The sequence below is a fragment of the Panthera uncia genome (genome assembly GCF_023721935.1).
Source record: "Panthera uncia isolate 11264 chromosome A3 unlocalized genomic scaffold, Puncia_PCG_1.0 HiC_scaffold_11, whole genome shotgun sequence".
In the NCBI taxonomy this organism is placed as follows: domain Eukaryota; kingdom Metazoa; phylum Chordata; class Mammalia; order Carnivora; family Felidae; genus Panthera; species Panthera uncia.
This window is the reverse complement of record NW_026057578.1, coordinates 1,281,153-1,301,553: the sequence shown is the minus strand read 5'-3', so window position 1 is coordinate 1,301,553 and position 20,401 is coordinate 1,281,153. Positions and strand designations below refer to the sequence as shown.

The following is a 20,401-nucleotide window of genomic DNA, read 5'->3' as shown; positions in this document are numbered from 1 at the left end:
GGGGGCTCGTCGCTGGGCGGCCGGGCCATGGGGGAGGCTGAGGTGGGCGGCGGCGGCGCGCCGGGCGACAAGGGGCCGGGGGAGGCGGCCACCAGCCCGGCCGAGGAGACGGTGGTGTGGAGCCCCGAGGTGGAGGTGTGCCTCTTCCACGCCATGCTGGGCCACAAGCCCGTCGGTGAGCGGAGCGCCGCCGAGGCCGCGGACCCGCGTGGGGGCGGGGCGGGCCGGGCAACGGCCGGGGCGCGGGGCGGGGCCTCCCACGTCCGCCCACCCACCTGCGCCTCCTCCGACCCCTGCGCCCACCCACCCCACCTCCGCTGACGCTACCCCCTCCTGCACCCCTGCCTCCCCTGCGCCCCTCCGCCTTCCCGTACCCTCCCTATGGCCCTTCCTGCACCCCTCTGCCCTCCCTCTGGCCCCTTCTGCCCGTCCTGGACCCTCCCTCTGGCCCCTGCTGCGCCCCTCTACCCTGCCCCTGGCCCCTGATGCTCCCCCTGCACCCTGCCTCTGGCCCCTGCTGCGCCCCTGCACCCTCCCTCTGGCCCCTGCTGCCCCCCTGCACCTTCCCTCTGGCCCCTGATGCTCCCCCTACACCCTCCCCCTGGCCCCTGCTGTGCCCCTCCTGCACCCACTCTCCCTCCTCCACCCTGCCCCCCAATACCCTCCTTTTGCACCTCCTACACCCGCCCTCCTGCCCCTATCTTCTCCCCTGCTGACCCCTGCTTCCAGCTCCCTCACTGCCTCCCGCCTCCCGCCTCCCCCCTCCTCACAGGTGACTCCCTCTTCCCACAGGTGTCAATCGGCACTTCCACATGATCTGTATCCGGGACAAGTTCAGCCAGAACATTGGTCGGCAGGTCCCATCCAAGGTCATCTGGGACCACCTGAGCACCATGTATGACATGCAGGCACTGGTGAGCTGGATCCCACCCTCCCTGCTCCTCAGGCCAGGGCCCCCCAGCCCCAGACCGAGCTGCTCCTCAGGGAGCCCTGTGGCCTGTGGCCCTCCCCGGGGGGGGGGGGGGCACCAGTAACCAAACGAGGCACTTCAAGCAGCTCACAAACGCAGTGGGGGTAGCTGGTTGCCCTCGAGGAGCCTTCCTTATGTGGGGTGCTTAGCAAAAGTCTCCCCGGGGAGACAAGTGCGGAGCTGAGGCCCGTGGAGGAGGCGTGAGGCCCCGGCAGTCACACGGGAGGCCCCACGGCGCACCAGGCAGGAAGGTGACTGGATCTAAGTCACATTCAGGTGAATATGGTGGCCTCTGTGGGCACCAGGCAGGCCGGGGCCCTGTCGCCACAGAACCCCCGGCCAGTTTCATCGAAAGGCAGGCAGGTCAACTGGGAAGCCAGGATGGCCAGAGGAGACAGTGGACATTCCCCGCAGAGGAACAGCAGGCGTCAGGGCTCTGTGGCAGCAGGAGATGGGGGGTCGAGGAGCTCAGAGGAGGTGTGGACCCCTGGGGCTGGGGGGCAGCGGGAGCTCCAGGCAAGCAAAGGGGTAGGCACTTGTGCCGGGGCAGGGGTGAGTCTCTGCCCCCCTGGCTGACTTAGGGCCACGCCAGCCCACCCAGCTGAGGCCTTCCTTGCCCGAACGTGGTGCCAACTTTGCTTCCTGTGGGTTTGGATAGGTGGTTCGCAGCTCCTTGTCTTACTCTTGGAAGGAGATAGCGGTGACAGCCGTGCTCTGGGGACTGAATGCCCGGCCTGTAGAAAGCACCCTGGAAAGTGAAGTCCCTGTTGCTGGGACCAGCTCATCACGGACAAGCTGTCATCCTGAAGGGGCCTCACCCCACACCTGTCACCTTGTGGGGTCACCTGGTCCCCAGACTTCCATGCCGTGACTCTAGGCCAGTGGGGGCCCCAAGCAAGACACAGACATGAGGGTGGCAGGGTCCCTGGCCCAGTGCAGCCAGGGACACAGACACAGCTGGCACCAGGCCCTCGCTGCACTTGGGAGCTGCAGGGCGCCTCTCAGAGGCTGTAGTCCAGGGCAAGCAGCCGGTCCCCCCTCTCTGCCGGAACTTCAGTCTGGCCTATTACTTGTGCGGGACCAGGCACGACCTCGAGGCTGTCGCTCCGGACCCCAGTGCCCCTCTGGAGCTGATGCCAGAGTCACCCGGGACCCTGGCAGTGTGCATCTGTGGCCCCCACCACGGAGATACCAGCAGCCCCAAGGGCCACAGGGTTTCCAAAGCTCCAGGAGACGCAAGCACGTCTGCGGGCTGAGCACCGAGCTTTACCACGGCCTGCGAGCTGCGGAGAGGAGGCCCTTCCCGCTGAGCCCCTCCCTGTCTAGACCCCTTCCGCCAGCTCACCTTCCTTTCCTCTGGTGGTCCCGTGCCTCCAGGGTCTCGTCCCTTCTGGCACATGGGGCCTGTGTGACGTGTAGGGCAAGTGGGACTCTGATAAGCGGTGTCCCTGGCACCACTGTGTGGTCCTCACCTGGTGTCCGAGGCAGTAGCTTTCCTGTCCGGCACCTCCGTGTCTGCGGGCTCCACTGTCACTGTCACCTCGTGGGGAGGGAGCGGGACAGGTCAGCAGGACAGCCGTAGCCTGCTTTTGCCCTGGGGGCAGGGACGGCATGCTGGGAAGTGGGGCTGCCCCAGCCTCAGGTCAGGTGACGACTCCTGGTGGCTGGACTCCTGGTGGCTAGAGCCATAGCCTTGCCTTCTGCGGCCTGTCGGAGAAGCCCAGCTCCCGGTAGACTGCCGGCAGAAAGAAGGAAGTGTCCTCACCCCGCTGGTGCCCTCCCCCTCGGCTCTCGGGGACCGGCCGTGTGCTTGCTCCTCAGGTGCTCCTAAGCTGGCTCTTACACGTTTTTGGTGACTTACTGAAATCACATTTTTTTCTTTGTTTCTTTAAAAAATCGCCCTACTTGCCGTCAGCACGAATCTGAGATTCTTCCATTCCCAAATCCAGAGAGGAACTTCGTCCTTCCGGAAGAAATCATTCACGAAGTCCGAGAAGGTGAGACTCAGGCGGGTCAGGTTTGGGAATTAAGGAGGATGTGGGCCGAGGGCGGTGGCGTCGGGTGAAGGTCACGAGCCTCGGGGAGGAGTGAGGGCTGCCGGCGGGGTGCTTCTTGGCCCAGGTGGACTGGGAGGTCTGGGGAGTCTTGGGGACTGGCGGGAACTTGTTCAAGAACAATGGGCTCTCTTTAAAAGCGGCCTGGCGGCAGCTGAGAAGCACACACACAGCCGTCCCCGGCCTGAGCCGTCCGCAGCGCTGGGCAGGGCCGCGTCTCCCACCGTTTTGGTAAACGTCAGCTGTCGCCCCACAGGAAAAGTGGTCATTGAAGAAGAGATGAAGGAGGAAATGAAGGAAGATGTGGACCCCCACAACGGGGCGGACGATGGTGAGTGGGCAGCGCCCCCCGACCCCGCCCTGGGCCCCAGGAGCAAGCCGGGCGGCTCCGCACCCCCAGCCCGCGCGTTGAGTCCGCCCGGGGCCGGAGCTGCGCTGTCTGGTTCCACCCGCCTGGGCGCGAGCTGCTGGGCAAACCTGGCCTGGTGCACGGCCCACACTGCGAGCGAGCCCCGCGGCGGCCCGGGGCACTGGCACCCGGGCCGCTGGACGTAAAGTGCGTGGTGCAGGGGGTGCGGGTACAGGGGACACGCTCCACGCGGCAGGGACGGCGGGTCCTCAGGAGGACCCAGCCGCCCGCGGGCCACACGGCAGCCCGGCTCGGAGCGTCGTGTGTGTAGATGCAGCTTTTTATGACCGAGCGGGAAGAGGAAGTAAAATTCTGGATATTCTGTTTTCAGCCAAATGATTTTGTCTCCCAGTTTTTTCGTCTTCAGGAAGCTTGGGCAAAGCAACGGAAAAGGCCAGCAAAGACAAGAACCCCTCGGACTTGGGCTCCAAGGAGGGGGTGGACAAGCGGAAGCGCAGCCGCGTCACCGACAAAGTCCTGACGGCAAACAGCAACCCCTCCAGCCCCAGCGCCGCCAAGCGGCGCCGAACGTAGACGCCGCTCGGCCCGGGCACAGGGCAGGGGGACAGCGGCCACCGGGCCCGACGCGCCGCCCCCCCCCGCCCCCCCAGCCCGCCGCCCCTGTGGCTCCCACAGGGCCCGACCGCGACCGCCTCCCGCGGGGGCGTGTCCTCCCGCTCCCCGTCCTCCCGTGACGCCGGGTCAGCTCCAGCCGTGCTAGTTCGCCGGCCGGGCTGCGGTCCAGGCCCCGCGGAGCAGGGCGAGGGGCACGGACAAGGAGACCTGGACCAGCGAGCAGGAAGTCCGTTCTTGCTGTGTCCTTGGGGAGCGCTGGTCTTGCCGGGCAGCTCAGTGCTGCCCGTTTGTCCGTCTGTCCATCTGTTGGCCGTTCTTCCTAACCGGCTGCCCCGTCGGGAGAGAGACTCAGGCCAGCCCGTGGCGGACCGTCGCCCCACCTGAGAAACTGAGAACTGGACGTTTTGCCTCATTCGCTTGTACTGTAACGATGTATATAATTTGGCGGTATTTCACTATTTAATTTTTAAGAAGCCTATTTTACTAGTGTTTTATATGAAAACAACACTGCAGAAGTGAAACCTGTGTTGTATTTTTCCCGAGATGTTTCGTGCTAAGGTCATGACTGCTGAGACACTTTTCGCTCAGTTTTTATATGCCAGAAACAGAGGATTTGTAGCGGCTATTTTTGTATCCTCCGGTAACTTGCAAACAGACCAAATGAGTGAGTGGAGGGAAGGGGCGCCGGGGCCCAGGGTTGCCTGAAATACTTTCGTTTGAGTGCGGAATATTAAAGCACAAAAGCAGCAGCCTGGAGTCTCGTGATTTTGATACCAAAGTAAGTTCCCTTTTCTTACGGTAGGAAGTGTTTATTTTTCCAAGGATTATAACCACAGCCTACACTCAGTGGGCTTCGTAGCATTCCCTCGATACAACGTATTGACGACCAACAGGAAATCGGGCCAGAGTGGAAATGTGGTCGAGTGTGACAAGTCCTTCAGATACGAAATGCCCGGACGGCGGACAAGGCAGAGCCGGTGGCTGGCTGAGCCCGGACGTCCGGGAGCTCATCCTCTGGCAACGCGAGTCTCGGGGCCCAGTCTGTTCTCCGCACAGGAGGGTCCCGGCAGAGCAGGAAGGGTGCGCCCTCAGTCCCGGCTGACCTCCGCACCCCGGGTCCTTCATCTGGACAAGTCACCAGGAAGCTGAATCCCCCCACCGTCTCGGAGCAGGAGGCCGGGCCTCGGCCCACCAGGCAAGGGCAGGAACCCGGTGCCCCACGCCCCATGCAGGCTGGCCTGCTCTACCCGGCCCGCCGTCTCTCGCGGGGCCTGGAGCACATCGCCGGCAGCCCTCCTTCAAGGCCCACTCTGCGCCGGCTTCTGTCGCTGGGACCCTGCTGCCCGAGAGGAGCCTGGTCCCTGGGGAGTCAGAACCGTCAGGGCCACGGGGCAAACGTTGTCTATGAAGACGGGGGTCTTTCCCTTACAGACGTAGACCCTGGTCTGGAGCAGGATCTTCAGGGACCTCAGAACATGCTGGAAAAGCCTAGTCAATAAGTCAAACCTGTTTCCTAATGACTGAACATTCGCTGCCCTTCCAGGAGATGTGGGGGGAGGGGCGCACAAGGCCAGCCCAGCAAGGTAGATGGCCCCCGACCCCAGGTGCCGGTTTGGGGCCACTCCCCACGCCCTTAGGCCTGCGGAGGCCGGAGTCCTCAGCCAGGGTGAGGCTCACACAGGGGGTCCGGTTCATGTGGTGCGTGTGGCCTGTGCAGGTCAAGTTCACATCCCCGCACTACCCTCTCCTGGCCTAGGGGTCCACTCTGTGACATGGGGAACAGCTGTGCCCCCACCACGTAGGTAGACGGAGTGTGACAGAGGAGAGGCGCTGGGGAGAAGCCAGTGTGAGCGGCTGCAGGACCCTGGGAGACACAGGCGCCACTGACCCGGGACCAGAAACCTCCGGGAGGTGCTTCGCGCTGAGGACGCCGGGTCGTCGACAACGGGACGGCGCAGCCTCCCTGGGCGGGGACAGGTGGGTGCGGCCTCAGCCCTCCCTGCTCTGGCCCAGCCCAGGGCCCCCAGGGCTGATGCAGGAGAGTGTGCTCCCAAGTGCGTACCGATAGGGCAGCAACGGGACGCAGCGGGGCTCCCTCGGGGCGGGGCGGGAGGGCGTGGGGCTTTGGCCAAACAACGAGGCTGCAACTGGTTTTGCCTGAGGAAAACGTTAAGGCAGGTCTAACCTGAACCTGCCCCCGCCCAGCTCCTGCAAGACTCCTCCACCGGGGGCAGGGCCACCCTGGGGCGCGCCACCTACTGCCGGTGCTCGGAGGAGGAACCGAGCGAGCGCGCCGCCGTCGCTCCTCTGGGCCCCGCCCCGGCCCCCCTGGCCCGCCCCCCAGTCCTGCCCCCCACCCCTGCTCAGCCCCGCCCCAGCCTGGGCGGCCTGCTGTCCAGAGCCCTGAGCCCACAGCGGGCGTCCCCAGGCTGCAGAGGGGAGGACACACAGCACAAGCCTTCTTCTGCAGCAGAAATCTGGGCTCCCGGGTTAACGCGCCCTGCGGGGCCCCAGGCAAACTGCACAAAAGCAGCCAGAGGTGCTGTTCGGGGTGACTCTTCCTTGTCGAGCGGAAGTCGGGCAGCGTCTGGGAGGGTCCGTCGTCCCGGCCCCGGTGGGAGGCAGCGGCGGGGAGGCTTGCCGCTCGGCCCGTGGAAAGGCACAGCCTCCCCGCCGCAGTGCCCCTCAGAGCAGCCAAACCCCTGCGTTCCGCCCCCGGAATGCAGACACCTGCGTCAGGGCCTCGCGGTGTCATCTGCCCGATGTCCTGGCCGGGGCCTCGCGGGGCCACCTGCAAGTCAGGCAAGCGGGAGGTGAGGCCCAGGGGGTGGGGGAGGCCATCCGCCCCCGCGGCCCCCGCCAGAGGCGCGGCGGCTGCCCGCTGCCCAGGAAACCTAGCCTGCCCACGGGTGGCAGACCTTTTACAGAAATGCCCAGATGTCCGTTCCGGAGGGGGGGGGGGGCACCTCCGTCCTCTTAGAGAGTGAGGTCGTGTGTACACAGGCTCCAGCCAGGTGAGACTGTACCCGGAGAATGGATGAGGACGGCCGGCATCAAGAAGGGCCCTCAGCTGTGCCCACAGCCAAGGTCGGAAGGTTGTGCTCCCTCTCAGCTGTCACAGGCAGCCCTGAGGCCCAGGGGCCGCTGGCAGGGCTGGGAGAGGTCAGCGACCCCAGGGGGCTGGGTTTGGCCTTCACCTTCTACCCCGTCGACCCCGGGAGTTACCCTCCTGGCTAGATCCGTCAGAAGGCCAGACTTTGGTTTTAGCTGAAATGCTGTGAAACACCGAAGGTGCACGGTCGTCACAGAGTCCAAATACTACCTGGGCGGGCCACTCCCAAGTTGCATGTTGAGGGGCGGGTCTCCAACTTTGCTGGAACTCCCTCGGCCACCAGCAGATGTGAGGGCACAGATTAAGGGAATCTGTGGGAGGTCACTGGGGAATTTGCAACTGCAGGTGATTTTCAGCTGTCTGACACACGCCAATGTGTGCGAAGAGGGCGGCCACCGCCGGCTGCCCCCAGCGCCCAGAGAGGCCCCCGAGGGGATGTTTAACCAGGGCCACCTGTGTTGAGCAGCCTCAGGATGACCCCAGTCACCCAGTCATTCATGCGTCCCCTCCCTCTAGGCAGCACCTTACCTTACCGCTGATAGGTTGTGGCAAAGGGGCAGAGGCCAGGCCCACAGTGACGGTGCAGACGACTCCCAGCACACTGTAAAGAGACCCTCCTGCTGGCCTTTGTGAACCGTCTGTGAAGGGACACGCGGATCCGTGTCCTACTGGCCGAGAATGACTTCTGCCCACAGTCTGGGGGACCGTGGAAGCAGACTGCTCTCCAAAGGAGCCTCTCATGAGACCACAGCCCCAGCCTACACCTGGAGGGCATCCCGCGTGGGAGCATCCTGGGGGGCCTCCCTTCTGGGGAGGACAGCTCCCAGGGGTTATGCTCCTGGGGTCAGCCCTGTGGAGGGACATCCTCCTGTGGGCATCCTCCAGGGGGTGGGTAGACTTCCTCCAGGAGAACGTCCTCTGGGAAGAGGGATATTCTGGAGGAGGGGGTTTCCAGCAGGTAGGCGTCTTCCTCTGGGGGGAGGTTGTCCTCAGGGCATTCTGGGGTGATTCTCTGGGATGAGCATCCTCCAGGGACATACCTGTAGAGCGGGTATACTCCAGAGGGCATCCTGGGGGAGGTGTCTTCTCCCAAAGGGAAGGGATATCGTGTAGGGGGGTCCTGGGGGGACACCCTGGGGGCAATCCCAGCGAGGAAGGGGGCGGGCGTCCTCCGGAGTGACGTTCTCGGGGAGGGGCTGTCCTCGGAGCGTGGGGGGCCTTCTCGGGGCGGACGGCGCCGGCGGCCCCGCCCCCGGCCCCGCCCCGATCCCCCCCGGCCCCGCCCCCGGCCCTCCCCCGCGCTTCCTCCTTCGCTCACTTTCGCTTCCGCCGGAGCGCGGGTCCCGCCGCCGCCCGAGCATGGACGACCCGGACTGCGACTCGACCTGGGAGGAGGACGAGGACGAGGACGGCGAGGGCGCGAGCGCTGGGGGCGACGAGGACGGCGAGGCCGGCGCCCCAGGGGACGCGGACGCGGAGGACGAGGACGAGGACGAAGAGGACGCGCCGGCGGCGCGGCCCGGCGCGCTCCAGGTGCAGTCTCGACGCGCGCCGGGGACCCAGCGCCCAGCCCCGGGTGGCGCCCGCCCGGCCGCCGCGAGGTGGGGGTGAGGCCCCGCTCCGGGAAGGCCGCCCCCCCTCCCGGTCCCCGGACACCCGGCTTGGGGCCTGGCTCTCCCTCTCCAGCTGTTGCCCTCTCCCCGACCCAGGCCCCCTGGTGCCCCCCTCAGGATCTCTGGACACCCTGAGACCCGCCCCGTCCCGCGCCTCCCAGCTCCGGCCCAGCCCGTGGGGGGACCTTGCAGGGAGATCCAGGGCCACCCTCAGATCCGTGCGGTGTGATGATACTTCCTCAAGCGCATGCCCTGGGCACATTCTGGACTCGCCTCTGTCACTTCCCGCCTCCGGGCCCTTGGCTCTGTCCTCTGAATAGATCCCAGCTCTCCGTGCTGGCCGCCTGCTTCTGCCTGCCTTTCTGCCTCTGGGTGCCCCCTGCTTCTGCCCCGCCCTGCTCCCACCGCTCCTCGCTGGGTGCAGCGCCCACCCGCTGGGACCTCCCACCCTCTCGAGAGTGGCCTTGGAGGCCACATTTATGTGACCTGCCTGAGCCAGGGCTGCTCGCCCCAGCTACTGGCAGTTATGGCTGCTGATTTGTCATTATCAGCTGTTACTTTTGTTACTACTGATTACCTAGGTGACCAGCAGTTACTTTTGTCTTCACTGGTGATACTCCTTGTTACGATCGGTTACTTTTGTTGCCACGGATTTATTTTCTTCTCATTACCACTGGTTACTTTTGTTACTAGGGTCACTCAATACCAGGGGCCGGTACTCCCTGAGCCTCACATTCTGTCCCAGTGCAGGGTGGTCCCAGCTGGGGTTCTAGGTGTTATCGGGACTTAGGTGACAGCTGTCACTTTTGGAGGATGATGTATTGGCATCGTGTCTGTGGGGCCTTGAATTCCATCCCGTGTGATCTCTGGGTTGCATTCTCCCCCAGACAGATGAGAGCTCTGGTTTGGGGTTTAGCTGGCTGTGTGGTGAAGTCTTGGTCAGGGAGAGGGACCCAGACGGGCTCCTGGGCCTGCCAGGGAGGCCAGAAGGCGGAGCACATCTATGGTGTTTGGGGCAGGCATGAGTTTCTGGAGGCAGCAGGCTGGGCAGTGGCCAGGGGTCACCGGGCAGGGATCTGGCTCTTCTGTGGCAGATGCCCACCGGCTGGGGCACGTATTGAGAGAGGATGCTGTCCTTGCTGTAGCTCTGTGAGCCCCACTCCTACAGCAGTGCGCTGGCCCCTCGGCCACTGAGAGGCGCCACAGTCGTTGACTTCTACACGGGGCCCAGCTGTCTGGTATTTGTCCTGGGCTGTGTCTTCTGTGCACCCGTGGGGCTGACCTGGGGATGGTGAGTGGGGCCAGCTCCTGCCGAGTTTCGGTGTCTCCTCGGGCCCTTGGCTGGTAGGCAAGAACATCACCAGCAGGCCCTGGTCTATAAATTGGGCAGAGAGGCACCCCCAGGCCCCTGCTGGAGCTCAGAACCATTTGGAGCATCTTGGGGAGTGGGGAGGGGGTCAGAGCCAAGGGACACAGTGACAGGCCTGGCCTCCTGACTCCCCTTGCAGTGCTCCTTGCAGGATCCTGGACCCAGGTGTTTCCCTGGGACGAGCGGTCGGTCTCCTGTGGAGTCATGCCCAGGAGCCATACCTGCCTGGGCCCTCTCTCCTGCCCCGGCTTCTGTCGGACCTCAGGCCAGGCTCAACCTCGCTCACGCCTCCCACCCTATAAGAGGGTGGGTGAAGCCACCTTTACCCAGCATCCTAGCCGTGAAGTTACCTTCTATCCCTCCCAGGACCCGGGGAGCTTGGCCTGCAGAGATAGGGGCTGCAGGTGTTGGGGGGCAGCGAGGAGCCCCTGTGTCTCCCTGCACAGGCTGTCGCATAGGGCCGGAGGCCCGGAGACACGGGGTCTGGTCTACGGCGTTGGGCGGGGGCCAGGCTGGTTCCCTGGGCCTTGGTCATTCATCTCTTCGTCAGGCAAGTGTTTGGGGCCCCTCCTGGGGCTGTAGGCCGGGAGGCCACGGCCCTTCGAGACACAAGCCTTGTGACAACTTAGAGCACCGTACACAGAGAAAGCACTGGCGAAGGCAGGGGGACCAGGGGCAAGTCCTGGGGCTGCGGTCCAAATGGACTTAGCCGGCAAGTACCAGAGGAGGCAGTGAGGCCAGGGCCTGGGGACGGTGCTGCACCCCAAGAACGTGCCGGTCAGCCTGGGATCCTGGGAGCGGGGGCGGGCCGCGGGGGCTGAGCAGGGGGCAGGGCTTGTTCCTCCCATTCTGGTCCCTTCCGGTTTTGTTGCTAGCTGACCCCGTGCGTGCTGCCCTTCCTGGGACAGGGGCTGGCTTGGGGTGGGCCTCCCCTTGGGGTCTCACTCATCTCCTCTCTCCCCAGGCCAGGACGACGGGGTCCCGAAACTGGCGAGCGGCGCGCGACACACGCAGGTACCGGCACCACTACCCGGTACGTAGCCGCCTCGGCGCCCGCACACCTCGGCAGCCCGGCCGGGACGGAGTCTCCCGCCCTCCGCCGGGAGAAGGCCATCGGGACAAGACGTCCCGTCACCCCCCTCCTCAGACGAGGTCCCAGGGCCCACCTGGGACTGCGGCTTCTTCCCCCCGGGGGAGGGGGGTGATGAGGACCGCCTCTGTCCCGGAGCCTTTAGAGCAGGGGAGCAGCGCCAGCTAGTGGCGCAGCCACACGTGGCCCCGTGTGTCGGTCCGCGGGTCGGGGCCCATGTCGGTGGCGTTCCGTGGCCCTCGCCCCTGCCCTCTGCACTGTGAGTGTCAGCCAACCCCTAGGCTACTTTAGGGGTACAGATGGAGGGGACCTGCCGCCCGGCCCGCGCTGGTGAGGAGGGAAGGTGGCGGTCAGAGCGAGCTGCTGTCCTCCCAGTGCGGAGGCTGGTCCTCGCCTGCGGGGCGAGGGGCCCCGGCCGGGGACTCGGGTCTTCACCAGCCTTCAGGATGTCGAGGCTCACGGGCCCAGGAGCGGACGCCCGCTCCCCGAACGTTCTAGTGTGAGGGGCCCTCGGAGGCAGCCTATTTCTGGAGATGTCTCCACCGCAACTTTCTCTGGCTCTTCAGGATTTGATAGAACGGGATGGCAACGGTGACATGCCAAACCTGAGTTTCTACAGAAACGAGATCCGGTTCCTGCCCAACGGTGCGCGTCTGCTGGGCCGCCTGCGCCCTGTCCCGGGGGGCGTCTGTGGCCCCACTGGGACCCTGTTGGGGACGGCTTCCTGTTGGGCCCGCGGTTTTCGGCTTGCCCCGCAGCGCCCCCTGCAGGCTGCTGCGGGGACGCCCTGGGAAGGGCCGTGTCGCTCACTACTGCTGCCTTGGTGGGAAAGCCGCACGTGTAAACTGGCGAGTAAGAGTGATTGTTCCATTTCCAAGTGGTTGGAAACAACTCAAGGTGGAAAATGTTCTGTGCTGTGAAAGTGACACGAAATTCAACTGTGAGTGTCCATAAGGGAGAGTCCGTGGGAAGCCACCCACGCGCATTCGTTCAGGCGTGGCCGCCTTCCCACTACAACGCAGCACAATTGCAGCAGAGGACACGTGGCCTCAGAGAGTCACTGGCCCTTGGAAACAGTGGCCGCCCTACAGGAGGCCAGGCCATGGGGGGTGGGGCTCCGCTGGAGGTTCTGTCTGAGGTCGGGTTCCAGCTAACCAGCTGTGGTTTGGAGGGGGCGGTGAGGCCCCCTTTCTGCAAAGGCAGGTGGGGGTCTGGGACCCCATGTCCTCCTGGGCCCTCCGGCCCAACGAGCCCAGCGTGGCCCTTCTCACTCGGGTCCGTGCTCAGGCAGCAACGGAGAGCCCGTGTCGGACTGCAAAGAAACCGAGGGCTTCGGTTGGGGGGGGTTACGGTCACATGACACAGACACAAGCTTCAGAGCCCCGAGGTCCTCAACAGAGGAGGGGAGGGAAAGTGGGGGGACTTCTAGCAGCTTCTCACTGACTTATCCCCGTGGGGCCCCCAGGCTGTTTCATTGAAGACATTCTTCAGAACTGGAGGGAGGACTACGATGTCCTGGAAGAGAATCACTCCTACATCCAGTGGTGAGTGGGCGGGGCTTCCCGAGCAGGCAATGTCGGCGGGGCGGGGCTTACTGAGCAGGTGCCCTCGGTGGGGCGGGGCTTACTGAGCAGGCGCCCTCGGCGGGGCGGGGCTTATGAGAAGGCACCGCCGGTGGGGCGGGGCTTACTGGGCAGGCACTGTCGGCGGGGCGGGGCTTACCGAGCAGGTGCTGTCGGTAGGGCGGGGTTTACTGGGCAGGCCGCCTCGGCGGGGCAGGGCAGCGGTGGTGCGCAGCCTCTGAGGCTGTAGGTGGGCGTGGGGCGCAGGAAGAGCCTCAGACAGGCCAGCTTGCTGGGATGGGACGGGCCCCGGTGCCAACAGGCCTCGTGGGCCCGCAGAGTCCCTTGGACACTGACAGTGACAGGCCTCGAACAGTGGCCTGAGGTGATCCTTGCCGGCATGGCTACCTTGGAGAGCCTTGACGCTGCCCCACAAACACAGTGCGTTTGAAAATGGCACGTCGGGGGCCTTTTCCTGGGCACAGCGCATCGTGGGGGATAGTTGTGCAGCACTGACGGCTAGACGCAAGGAGAACCTAAGAATTAGGAGGACTGCCTGGAACGCCCTGGGCAGCACTGGCAGACCGGCTCGCTGCCGAGTACGCGCACGACTCTTCTAGTCGTGTGTGCACCCATCGGGTTCCCTGGCCCGTAACAGGTTCCCTGCAGCCTTCCCCCCCTCACGCCTCGGCTTTGCCTTGTGAGAGCGCACACACATGGTCATCCAGCCAGGCCCTCCTAGAGTTGAGCCGTGAGCCCAGAGAGGCTGGTGAGCCTCCCGGGACCGCGGGTGTGCGCCGTGGCTGGGAGCCCGTGCCTGCCGCCGACGGACCTGTAACCGTGCCTCCCACAGGCTGTTTCCTCTGCGTGAACCTGGAGTGAACTGGCATGCCAAGCCCCTCACGCTCCGGGAGGTTGAGGTGAGCTCTGATCGCTGGGAAGCCGTCCCGGGGAGCCCCTCCCCTCCGCACTGGCCCTTGCCTCTGCCCCTGGTGCTCTCACAGGCTTCTAGAGAAATCTGGCTCTCTCCGGCACTTTGCCTCCAATTGGGGAGCCCAGAGCCAGGGCTGTGAGCAGAATCATGGTGACCGGAGTTTCATCACACCTGGTTGGGGCTGGAGCAGACGCTCCTGGAGGGACAAGAGGGTCTGGGGGGGGGGGGGGGGGGGGGGGGACGGGGGGCTTTTCGCCCCAGGGCCCCGCCCGGGGGGGGGGGGGTGGGGGCGCATGATTCCCAGGAGCTAGATTCCCCTGGGGGTGAAGCTGGGGCCTCAGGCCCCAGTGAGACTCTGAGGCAGCTTAGAGAGGTTCATCATTCACTCCTGTCCGGGCTCCTGCGCCCTGGCGTTTTACCCTGAAAGTCTGAGTCCAGCCCTTTAGAAGAATCAGGGCCCGAGGGGGCGTTGGCCAGCCGGATGTATGGGTGACGACCCCTGGGCTCCCCACCGGCCTCGGGGGTGTGTTCCAGGCATTTAAAAGCTGCAAGGAGGTCAGGGAGCGGTTTGTGCAGGCCTACGAGCTCATGCTGGGGTTCTACGGGATCCAGCTAGAAGACAGGAGCTCGGGTCAGGTGCGCCGAGCACAGAACTACCAGAAGCGCTTCCAGAACCTCAACTGGTGAGGACCGCCCCTCCCCCACCACGGCCGAGGAGGATGGGGCTGCTAGGTTTCAGACAGGTGTGGGGGGAGCGCTTCGGTGGAGGAGGGACTCCAGGGCCACTCGGGCAAGTGAACTCTAAAGGCTCTCTGAACACCCTCCGTGTTTGCAGGGTGGGGGTGGTGCCACTGATAGGGGCGTGAGAGCCGGTCAGTTTCACTGCTTGCCGCGCTGGGTCCGCCTGGGTGTGGGCCAGGATGCCCATAGCACCCTCACCTTGGCAGGCACGGCCCTCCTCCTCCCTGGTGAGAGGCACCGGATGGGGAGGAGGTAAAGGGGGTGGGTCTGCTGATGACACCAGTGCCCCTGCACGTGGGTAACAGGTCCCGTGCTGGGGGGGGGGGGGCCCCCCCCCGCCCTTCCCCCGCCCGGGGGGGGGGGGGGGGGGAGACCTTCGGGGCCCAGGGGGCAGCCCCCTTCTAAAAGATGCATCAGGATCCCCACCTGCAGGGTCCAGCACACAGGCCATTTTCTCCAGGACTGGGGTGGGGCACAGGGAGGGGGAGGGCGCCAGGGGGATGAGAGGGTGGGACGGGACGGAGCCTGGCGGAGGGAGGAGGAGGGGAGGAGGGGAGGAGGGGAGGAGGGGAGGGGGGAGGGAAGTGAGGAGGAGGGGAGGAGGAGGAGGGAGGGCCCTGGCGGGGCGCCCCGCCCCCCGCGCCAGCGCCCCTCCGCTTCCCGGCCCCAGGCACAGTCACAACAACCTCCGCATCACGCGCATCCTCAAGTCCCTGGGCGAGCTGGGCCTGGAGCGCTACCAGGCGCCGCTGGCGCGCTTCTTCCTGGAGGAGACGCTGGTGCGCCAGGAGCTGCCGGCCGTGCGCCAGAGCGCCCTGGACTACTTCGTGTTCACCGTGCGCTGCCCGCGCCAGCGCCGCAAGCTGCTGCGCTTCGCCTGGGAGCACTTCCGGCCGCGCCGCAAGTTCGTGTGGGGGCCGCACGACAAGCTGCGGAGGTTGCGGCCACCCCTGCCCGCGGGGGAGGGGGAGGGGAGCCCCGGGGCCCCGGACCCCCTCCCCGGGGCCGGCGCCGCGGGGGGCCAGACCGGCGCGCCGGGGCGGGCCGGGGGCCAGGAAGGGGAGGCGGGGGGCCGCGGGGAGGGGGGCCCGGAGCCCCCGAGCCCCAAGGAGAACAAGAAGAGGAAGCTGGACGCCAGCCGGCGGGAGCAGGCCCCGGGGGAACGGGGCGGCCAGAGCGCCTCGGACGTGGAGAAGATCGCCCTGAACCTGGAGGGCTGCGCCCTCAGCCAGGGCGGCCTGAGCGGGGGGACCCAGGAATCGGGCAGCCGGGCCCCGGGGGAGGCCGAGCAGTCCTGCCCCCAGCCCCCCCCGGGGGCCAAGGTGGTGGAGGAGGTGAGGAAGAGAAGGAAGGTGGACCAGGGCCCCCGGAGCGGCGACTCGGTGGGTGCCGGTGGTGGGGCCGAGCCCCCAGCCCCCGCCCGGCGCTGCGCCCTGCCAGGGTGCCCCGAGGCCAGAGAGAAGGATAACGGGGTGGAGGAGGCCGGTGGCCTGGCAGAGCTAGAGCAGGGTGCCCCTGGGAGCTCAGCCCCCGCGGGACCCTCGGTAGATAGGGAAGCAGAGGCGGGGCCTGAGGCCAAACCCAGAAAGCCTTAAGGGAACGGGCCGCCTGGGCATCCTGCCCTCCGTCCTGCCACTGCCACGGGTCTGGGGAGCCACGTGGTCAGCTGTTGTCAGCACGGAGCAGTACTGGTCTGTCCCTCCTGGTCACCGCAGCCGTGGAAGGAGCAGATCCCCCCTCTGGGAAGGCCAGGGACTTGGGGATCCTTACCTCCAGCTCACTTCCTGCCTCCCTCCTCCAAGCCACCGCCCCCCCCCCATCTTTGTAAATTGGCCCTCAAGGGTCTGGGGGGTGGGAATGGGGGCTCATTTTCTTAGTCTGGTGCCGAAACCTTTTCTGAATAAACTCATTTGACTTTGAGTGTTTGGACATGGGCAGCAGTCCCGTGAGTGGGCAGGGGAGGAGCACTGCTCTTCGGGAGTCCGGGGGTGGTGTCCCCTGGGCGCCCCCCAACACACGAGCACCCTGACCATGCAGCCTCCCGGGGCCTCTGCAGCCGGGCGCTCTGTCCCTTGGCTGCCCTTTGTCACTAGTTTAAGTCTGGGGACCCACGCGCAGCCCCCTTGGGTGGGTTGAGCGGGAGGAGCAGGGGCGTGGCGTGGCCCGGGTCGGGACAGGACCTGTGCCCACGCTGATATGGGGCACAGCGTCGTGCCTTGGGGAGCAAGGTCGGCGGCGTTCTCTGGCTCCGTGCCCTCTGTCCCTACCCTGGTAGCCCTTTGCATCAAGACACAGCCTCCCCGGGGCCTCCGGACCCTCTGCCCTGGCGTGGGCACAGCACACCTCCCGCTCCTCGAGCCGCGGCTGGCTCAGGCCAGGATCCCCCTTCCTGACACGCTGGCTCCTCTGCGCCGACACCAGTGGGGTGAGGAGACTGCCGAGGGCCACGCGCTTGCCTTTGAACAAGCGAAGTGACAAAGGTCACAGTTCTTCTGGGGACGGGAGAAGGGAGCACGGTTCACCCCGAGAGTTACCAGCTGCGACTTGGGCTCCATTCTCACAAAAAGCGCTGACGGTCCGCTCCCGTCCTGGGGAGGGGGCTGCACAAACTGGAAGTCATTGGGAGGGAGGGCCCCTGAGTTGATGTTCCCCAGAGCTGGAGTTGGGGAGGCGTACGTCCTGGGCTGCTGGCTCCCCTCCCCGCCCCCCCCCACCCCTGATCTGCTGGGAGGGGTAGGACCCCAGGTGCCTGAACTCCGGTTTGGTCGGTGATGCCGTTTCCACCACAGAGGGGAGAAACTAAGGCACCAAGATGAGTGTGAGCCCATAGCGGTCAGAGTCCTCAGTGTAGACCAGTACGGAGCAAGGTTCGGTGGGGCAGCTGGAACCCCAGAGAGGAAGGAAAATCCCATTGGAGCAACTCTGGGGGGACGGGTCCGTGCTTGGCTCTGACCCACCAAGCATCACGGAGAGTGATGGCCCGAAACACGGGTGATGCTTTGGTTCTGCCTGGTGGTACCAGATGTGAGGCACCCCCTGGCCGGCCTCCTCCAGCCCTAGCCCACTGCGGCTGTTCAAGCTTCAAGGCAGGAACAGCTGGGGGGGGGGGGGCTGAGTGGAGCTAAGGATGGGTTGGGGGTGAAGGGTGGAGCAGGGTTTCATTCCCTTGCCCCGGGTGAAGGCCAGCTGGGCTGCCTCTGAGTCTGGTCCAGCAGGGGCCGGGGGGGGAGGGGGGGGACTGGCCCCAAGCCCCACCCTGCTGTCTGGGGGGGTCCTCGGGTGCCCCTCCAGCTGGGGGGGGGGGGGGGGGCAAGAACTCTTGTGAGCGTCTCTCGGCCCTTCTGGATGGAATTCACACACACCCTCACACCTGAGGGGCGGCCGGTCCACCCCAGCGGTGAGCAGTCATCTTGCCTCGCTGCTCTATCCTTTTCACTTCCCACCTGCTGCTCCCGGGTAAACCGACAGCCCCCTGCAAGCCCTGAGCTCCCACCCACAGAAATGAAGCTCCTACAGGCTGGGCCGGAGGTTGTGAGTTTTCCACATTGTCCACGGTCAGTTACAGATGGAATTCTGCATGCCACTCTTTCCCCACTGCTCGCATTGACTAGGAAAGAAAGGAAGGGAGGGAGGAAGAAGGAGAGGGATGGCACAAGAACAGACACTCAGATCAATGGAACAGAACAGAGAACCCAGAAATGGACCCACAAACGTATGGCCAACTGATCTTTGACAAAGCAGGAAAGAATATCCCATGGAAGAAAGACAGTCTCTTCAGCAAGTGGGGCTGGGAAAACTGAACAGTGACATGCAGAAGAATGAACCTGGACCACTTTCTTACACCACACACAAAAATAAACTCAAAATGGATGAAGGACCTAAACGTAAGACAGGAAGCCATCAGAATCCTCGAGGACGAAGCAGGAAAAACCTCTTTGATCTTGGCCGCAGAAACTTCTTACTCAACACGTCTCCGGAGTGAAGGGAAACAAAAGCAAAAATGAACTACTGGGACCTCATTAAAATAAAAAGCTTCTGCACAGCGAAGGAAACAATCAGCAAAGCTAAAAGGCAACCGACAGAATGGGAGAAGATATTTGCAAGCGACATATCAGATAAAGGGCTGGTATCCAAAATCCATAAAGAACTCCTCAAACTCAACACCCAGAAAACAAATAATCCATTGGAGAAATGGGCCAAGACATGAATAGACGCTTCTCCAAAGAAGACATCCAGGTGGCCAACAGACACACGAAAAGATGCTCAACATATTCATCACCAGGGAAATACAAATCAAAACCGCCATGAGATACCCCCTCACCCCTGTCAGAATGACTAACGTTAACAACTCAGGCAACAACAGATGTTGGTGAGGATGCAGAGAGAGAGAGGATCTCTTTTGCATTGTTGGTGGCAATGCAAGCTCGTGCAGCCACTCTGGAAAACAGGATGGAGGGTCCTCAAAAAACGAAAAATAGAACTACCCTACGACCCAGCAATTGCACCAGTAGGCATTTATCCAAGGGATACAGGTGTGCCGTTTCGAAGGGACACACGCACCCCCATGTTTATAGCAGCACGATCGACAGTAGCCAAAGTATGGAAAGAGCCCAAATGTCCATCGATGGATGAATGGATAAAGAAGAGGTGGTATATATATATACACAACGGAGTATTACTCGGCAATCAAAAAGAATGAAATCTTGCCATTTGCAACTACGTGGGTGGAACTGGAGGGTATTATGCTAAGCGAAATCAGAGAAAGACAAAAATCATACGACTTCACTCACATGAGGACTTTAAGAGAAAAAACAGATGAACATAAGGGAGGGAAACAAAAATAATATAGAAACAGGGATGGGGACAGAACAGAAGAGACTCACAAATATGGAGAACAAACTGAGGGTTACTGGAGGGGGTGTGGGAGGGGGGATGGGCTAAATGGGTCAGGGGCACTAAGGAATCGACTCCTGAAATCATTGTTGCACTAGATGCTAACTAATTTGGATGTAAATTAAAAAATAAAATAAAATAAAATAAAAAGAAGGAAAGGGAACGGGAGGAGAAGGGAGGGGAGAGGAGGGAAAAGGAGGGAAGGGAAAAAGAAAAGAGAAAGAGAAGCCGAGCTCATACAGCACACCCTAAATCCTAAAGCAGCATTTCCTAGGGGATTCTAAACATTCAGACACCTGGGGGGGCGGGGGGGGGGTGTGAGATCCTGCAGATTCAATGGGCCTGTAGGTGACTTGGAGTTTTGAGAGTCCCCTAGGGTGGCCATGGAGGCCCTGGCCCCAGGTGCCGCCCCCTACCTTGCTGTTCCTGTGCCTTCCCAGGGGGAAGCAGAGTTTGCCTAAATCTGGCGAGCCCTGAGCTGCCCGAATCTTGTGAAAAACGGGAACAGCCAACACCAGCCTCAGGGTCCCGTCCACCACTCGTGCTCAGGCCCAGGCTCATGGTGGGGCTTCCTTCTCGGCCGAGGCCGCCACTTTGCCCTCTCTTGGGGTGCGGAGCGCTGGGTAAGAGTCTGCCCTTTGCCAGTGATGGGCAACATGGATGGGCCACTCAGGATTGCTCAAGTTTGGGGTGAGGCCCCTGGGCATGGGCGGTGCCCCCGGCCGAGCAGGCATGGCCCTAGACTTCTGCCCATGGCAGGACACGGCGCGGGAGCCAGAGGCGTGGCTTGGTCTGGCCCCCGGCACAGGGACGCTCGCCCTCGCTGGGGGTCTTGCTGGGCCTTGGGCAGCCTCGGTCGCACTCAGGATCCCGAGGAGGTCGCCCTGCGCTGGGGCTGGGGCTGGGGCTGCCCCTTCTCGGAAGGAGCCCTTCAGTGCGGGACTGTTCCCTCTCTACGCCCTGCTCCGGGCTCAAGTGGTGAAAAGAACTTCTTTCTTTTTTGCTAAAAGGTGTATGTGTGTAACTCATCGGTCTCGGGGATAATTTTAACTCCGAGGCTGGCCAAAAAATGCCACTG

The 20,401-nt window shown here is 63.9% G+C and overlaps 2 protein-coding genes across 2 annotated transcripts; both read left to right on the top strand.

Annotated features, from left to right (window-relative positions):
• Positions 1 to 6: 6 nt before the first annotated feature.
• MRGBP (MRG domain binding protein) lies at positions 7 to 4,758 on the top strand. The gene is made up of 5 exons (XM_049650494.1): positions 7 to 175; positions 793 to 914; positions 2,886 to 2,967; positions 3,281 to 3,355; positions 3,786 to 4,758. Exons 1-5 carry the CDS (start codon positions 28 to 30, stop codon positions 3,965 to 3,967), a joined length of 609 nt encoding a protein of 202 aa, XP_049506451.1. The 5' UTR covers positions 7 to 27; the 3' UTR covers positions 3,968 to 4,758.
• Positions 4,759 to 8,416: 3,658 nt separating this feature from the next.
• OGFR (opioid growth factor receptor) lies at positions 8,417 to 16,350 on the top strand. Its single transcript, XM_049650493.1, has 7 exons — positions 8,417 to 8,654; positions 11,068 to 11,136; positions 11,760 to 11,838; positions 12,659 to 12,737; positions 13,609 to 13,675; positions 14,224 to 14,372; positions 15,101 to 16,350. Exons 1-7 carry the CDS (start codon positions 8,481 to 8,483, stop codon positions 16,023 to 16,025), a joined length of 1,542 nt encoding a protein of 513 aa, XP_049506450.1. The 5' UTR covers positions 8,417 to 8,480; the 3' UTR covers positions 16,026 to 16,350.
• Positions 16,351 to 20,401: the final 4,051 nt, after the last annotated feature.